At 38.8% G+C, this 5,284-nt stretch overlaps 1 protein-coding gene across 2 annotated transcripts in view; it reads left to right on the top strand.

Moving 5' to 3' along the window:
• Positions 1-604: 604 nt before the first annotated feature.
• Positions 605-5,284, top strand: part of TMBIM4 (transmembrane BAX inhibitor motif containing 4) — an 18,437-nt gene continuing 13,757 nt past the window's right edge. Inside the window, exons 1-3 of one of the 2 annotated variants that reach the window (XM_006886066.1) lie at positions 605-704; positions 4,008-4,116; positions 5,005-5,110. In XM_006886066.1, coding sequence (XP_006886128.1) covers positions 608-704; positions 4,008-4,116; positions 5,005-5,110 — 312 coding nt within the window. In that variant the 5' untranslated portion in view covers positions 605-607. Of the gene's footprint in view, positions 712-4,007; positions 4,117-5,004; positions 5,111-5,284 lie in introns of both variants that reach the window. The other variant, XM_006886065.1, reaches the window with a different exon arrangement.

Below are 5,284 nucleotides of genomic sequence, written 5' to 3'. Positions count from 1 at the left end.
GAATTCTTTCCTTGTAGTTTTGAAATCCAGCTCATTGCACATTTCATTGTAGTATTTTGCTTTGCCTTCTTGAACTGTCCTTCTAGATTAACACTAAGAACCAGGATAGGCCATCTACTTCTATAATAACAAGTCTTCTAAAACCCTATAAATAATGGGGAGACATTGTTAGATGTAACACTGGAAGTAGAGTCCTCCAGATTGGAAGAAACTAAAAAAATGAGAAGGTTTTGTTGTGGTTTGTTTTGTTTTGTTTTAGTCAATGGCACATCGGAACTCGATGGCACACAATAACGACTTTAACAATTCTACTTTTATCAAATCTCCAAGTGGGAAGATTTGTAAAAACTTGTGAATGAAAATCTGAAAAAAGTCTCAACTAAAATAATGCTGGCTATAGAGTCCCAGTTCCCTTCCACCCTAATGCAAAGCAACCCTTTCTCAGGCGTTGCATTTTAGCGGCCCGCTCATCCATTCGCTCGGGCTCGCTCGATCCTCCGCAGCGACTAGTTGGGGCTGGACGACCGGATCCCGGAACTGAGTGGATGTCCGTTGTGATAGGTGTCGTGTCCTCTTCACCGGGGTAGCTCGGGGTTCCCTCGCCGCCATGGCCAGCTCAGACCCTCTCTACCCATCCTCGTCGATCGAGGATGACTTCAACTATGGCAGCTGCGTGGCCTCGGCCAGCGTGCACATCCGAATGGGTACGAAGTCATCCTCTGGGCCGGCAGCCCCGCGTCCGTCCCCCCCGCGTCGTGGGCCTCTGGAGGCGGGTTTCCGGGGGGCCCGCCTCGCAGGCATCGCGGGGAGAGCGCCCCGAGCGCCCTGCCCATTTCCCGGGGCTCCGAGAGAGCGCCTCCTCTTCCTTCCTCTTCCCCCGCCCGAGCGGCTCAGAGCGGGAGGCCGCGGAGCGGGAGGCAGCCTAACCGTCCCGCCCGAGGGTGGGAAGCCCAACCCGGAGCTTGTTGTGCTTTTGCAGGGAGTTGTTGTGTACCCTCGAGTCGGAACTGACCCACGGCTGACCTTCCACTGGGGTTTCAGGGGAGGAGAGTGCGCGTTTTTCTCCCGGGGGGCAGCTGGTGGATTCAAACTGTGTATCTTCGTGTTGGCAGTGCATTTCCTTACTACTAAACCACCAGAGCCCTTTTAATTTGGCTTTCTTTTAAAAAAAAGAATCAAGGGGTTTTTTTGTTGTAGGTTTGTGTTTTGTTTTTTTTTTTGTTTGTTTTTTTTTTGCGTTGTAAAAATAAGTGGCTACGGTCTTTGTAGCTTGGAACTGAAAGACGTTACGGTTTTAATAGTTTCCATATGTTTTCACAGTAAATAAATAGCCTTTGAGGAGACTGCATTTTTTCCCCTCCAGTAGAGCTGCCAATGGATTCAAACCTCATACATTTGGGTTGGCAGCATAAGCCACCAGAGCTTCTAAGAAACTTTGGTTTATGTATTCTTTTTGAGGTAGTTGCTGGACACAGAAGCTTCCTCAGTCATTATACCTGTTGTTGAGACTCTACCCTGTTGAGTCGCTTTCCATTCCTAGTGGCTTTAGGTACAACAGCTTTGAACTTTGCTCTAACCTGAGCCACGTCACTTTCTCAGACACACCTACTACCCCCTTTACCCCAGGCACTGAATCTATCCATCTCATTGACGGTCTTCTCTACAGCTGTCCCTTCATCCTCCCAAGCGTGTCGTCCCTCACCAAGGACTAGTCGTTCCCCTTGCAACATGGCCAAAGTATGTCAGACAGAGCATCAAAAGCCTTGCCTCCCTTTCCCCCCTACTCCCAACATAATAGCTAGTGGCCTAGTGGTAAGCTACGTGGCAATCCTACGGGCATGAGATTTGAATCCGCCAGGTTGTCTATGGGGGAAGGATGGCCAGTACCCTCCCATGCTATTCATTGCCTCTGAGAACCCACTGGAGGGTCAGCTCTGGGTCAGTTCTGACTCAGCGTCAAACAAGTGGTAAGGAGCTGCATTGCCAACCCAAAGGCATGTGATTTGAATCTACCAGCCACTGCTTGGGAGAAAGATAGGCAGTCTCCTCTTGTGCAGTTTCCTTCCTCTGAAAACCTGCTGGAGGCTCAACCATAGGTCAGTTCCAACTTAGTATTACTTAGCAACAAATATTAAAGGGTAGATTTATCTATCTATCTATTGATTGCCATCGAGTCAGGCAGGACTCATAGCGCCCTATAAATAAAGGCCTGAATCTTTTCTAAAACTATTATCGTTTATCGAAGTTCATAGTTTCCAGAGGCATGTTGTTTAGGCAGTGGATGCCACTCCAGGGTTACTCATGATGGACAGATTTTAGTGGATCTTCCAGACTAGGTAGGAAGCAGGACTTTTCATACACTTCTGAAAATATATTGCTGGCTGCAGGACATGGTTCAATACAGTAGCAACTGATGAGGCCCAGAGGTTAGAAAACATTCAACAGCTGCTGGGAAAGTGCCGCTTCCTGAAAGTGGGAGGAAAACCTCCCTCATTGACCTTGAGCCACTACCCACTCATAGCTGACCCACTAGTACTTTTTTGAAGGTTGTAAATCACATTCCACAAGGGTTTTTGCCTTAGCACAATGTCCTAAGTAGGTTGTGTGGCTTCATTATCCTTCATCAGAATAATATTTGTCTTCTCCAAGTCTAGCAAAATTCAGTATAAATTTATTTTAAAAGAAAATTTAGTATTTTGTTATGAAGTGGAATTGACTTGATGGCAGTGGGACTTTCTGTTTTATATAATATGGTAGGTGCTGTAGTTGTCATTGAGTGTGTTTCCGAGTTACATTAACACAGTAAGGCAGAATAGAAATGCCACTAAGGTTTTCTAGGCTTTGATCTGTATGGGAACATGTTGCTTGGGTGTATGAGTTTGACTGCCAATATTTTCTTTAGCAACTGAGAAGTGATAAGGAGTATGGATATGAGTTAGACATGTTTGCATTATAAGAGAGTTTTCAATCTTTATAGTTTAATAGGTAGGAAGGACAAATAGACATAAGATAAAAATAAAGTGACTAGAAGTATGGTTAGGGTCCCATGGGAACATGAAGGAGGAATATAATTCAAATTTAGAGCTGAGTGTTGTTGTTGAAATAGATACAGCAAAACATATATACAGAGTCAACACCTTCTACATGTATAATTCCATGACATCGGTTATGTTCTTCAAAGTGTACCATTTTCAATATCCTTTTCCAAATTATTTTACCATCATTAACAAAAACTCATTGTGAAGAATAACTCTAAAGATTTAGTTTACCAGGGGATGAGGAGAGGGATTTTATTAGTTGCGTATATAAAAAGTAGGCAGGAGCTGCTCTTAGTAGTTTATTTCTGAAGGTGAGTGGTAGGTTCGTGAGTATTCATGGTATTGTGTTTATACCACCTCTGTATCAGACGACCTTTCTAGTATTTTTTTTTAACTGACATTCATTTATTTAGATGGATACTAAAATATACTGAAAGGTCAGAATTTCCTTTTTTATAGAAAATAAGTGTAGTAGTAGTAAACATAAGGAATGAAAGTAGGTGAATGGTGAATGTAATTTCATATACATACCTTTTGGGGATAAATTTCATTTTATAGTCAAGACTTTTACTGCTGTAGAAATGAAGATTAAAACACTATGTAATCATATGTTGTCTATTACTCCTTTTTGGTTTCAAGACAGACTTTTAAGATGTCTTGTTTTTTAAACTTATTTTGTTATGTAGCTGTGTACAAATAATACATTTCATATTTTCTTCTGATTTTGATGAACAATTTATATTCCAGCCCATGACTTAATATCAACTTTTTAAAGTTCATGCATTTTTGAGGATTAGATATTATAATTTTGGAATCATTTAGAAGCTCCTTTTATTTCTACTTTTGCTTAAAGAATGCAGGATGTATACTGTATTGTTTTTAAAAAAGGTTTCTTAAGAGAAATTTTATCTTAGAAGTATGATTGATGGTTAAGATAAGCATCATGTAATCTTTTTTTTTCTCTTTCAGCTTTTCTAAGAAAGGTTTATAGCATCTTTTCTCTGCAAGTTCTCTTGACTACAGTGACATGTTCCGTGTTTTTATACTTTCAGTCTATACGGACATTTGTGCATGAGAGGTAAGTTAATAAGTTGATTTTCAATTGTTTTCTGATATTTTTATTTTTAATTTTTGGCATAGAAGTATAAAAAAAGTAATTTGCTAATGCTTGTAAGATTTGTTTTTGTAAGGAAAATGCCCTACAACTTGATATCCTGCTTTTTTCTTTTTAATCTTGCATTATTTTAGGCTTAAACCTTTGCCTCTTCAGGTAGTGTTAAGAATTTTTACAATAGTTATAAGTTTGAACTTTACATTTTTACTATATTCCCTGTTACCTTATTCATCCTTGTATCCCCAACATTTAAGACAGTATTTGGAAAGTTTCTATTTTTTTTGAATGAATTAAGTAAATTTATTTTTATTTTAGCTTATGAGTAGGATAATTTCATGGAGAACTTTTCAAAAGAGCTACACTTGATTCATTCCCAAATAATTTCAGATATGACTTCCAAAATTATTATGACTAAAAATGATATGTTTTTTATATTAAAAGAAAGGAAAAATGAAGACTGACTATTTTCTTAAACACAGAATTTTCTATCCTTCCTACTACCCCTCCAAAAGTATTAAACTATTATTATTCAGGATAAATTCTTTAAATAACAGCTCTTTGGTAAATAACCTAAAAAAACAAATTAAGTACAAAATTTTTAGTACTTCATATTTTCTTAAATTTATTTATTATAGTTTAGTGTATGCTAATTGAAGGAAAATAATTCCACCTTTTTCACTGCAGATTTCTTTGTCCTGATTCCCGCTCCAATTTTCCAGATAAAAAAAAATTTTACAGTTTAAGACTTTTCCCCCCTGTATTTTCACAGACACACACCCAAAAATGTTTTAGTAGAATAGTTTGTTTGTGTAATTTTAAACTTGAAAATACATTTACTATTTTGTCTTTCAGTCCTGCTCTCATTTTGGTGTTTGCCCTTGGATCTTTGGGTATGATTTGCGCATTGACACTGAACAGACATAAGCATCCCCTTAATTTATACCTGCTTTTTGGATTTGTGAGTATTTGGAAAATGGCTATTCCTTTAACAGTCATTTCTATGCTTTAAAGGATATTTCTTTAATTTTATGCACATATATACGTAAGAATAGCAGAACAAATTTTCTTAAAAAAAATGAAAGTGTTTTGTTGTTGTTGTTATGTGCCGTCAAGTCGTTTCCGACTCATAGCG

Source organism: Elephantulus edwardii, unplaced genomic scaffold, assembly GCF_000299155.1.
Source record: "Elephantulus edwardii isolate Elephantulus edwardi_28Jun2011 unplaced genomic scaffold, EleEdw1.0 scaffold00047, whole genome shotgun sequence".
Lineage (NCBI taxonomy): Eukaryota > Metazoa > Chordata > Mammalia > Macroscelidea > Macroscelididae > Elephantulus > Elephantulus edwardii.
The sequence above is the reverse complement of the archived record's forward strand: the minus strand, read 5'-3'. Positions and strand labels throughout refer to the sequence as shown.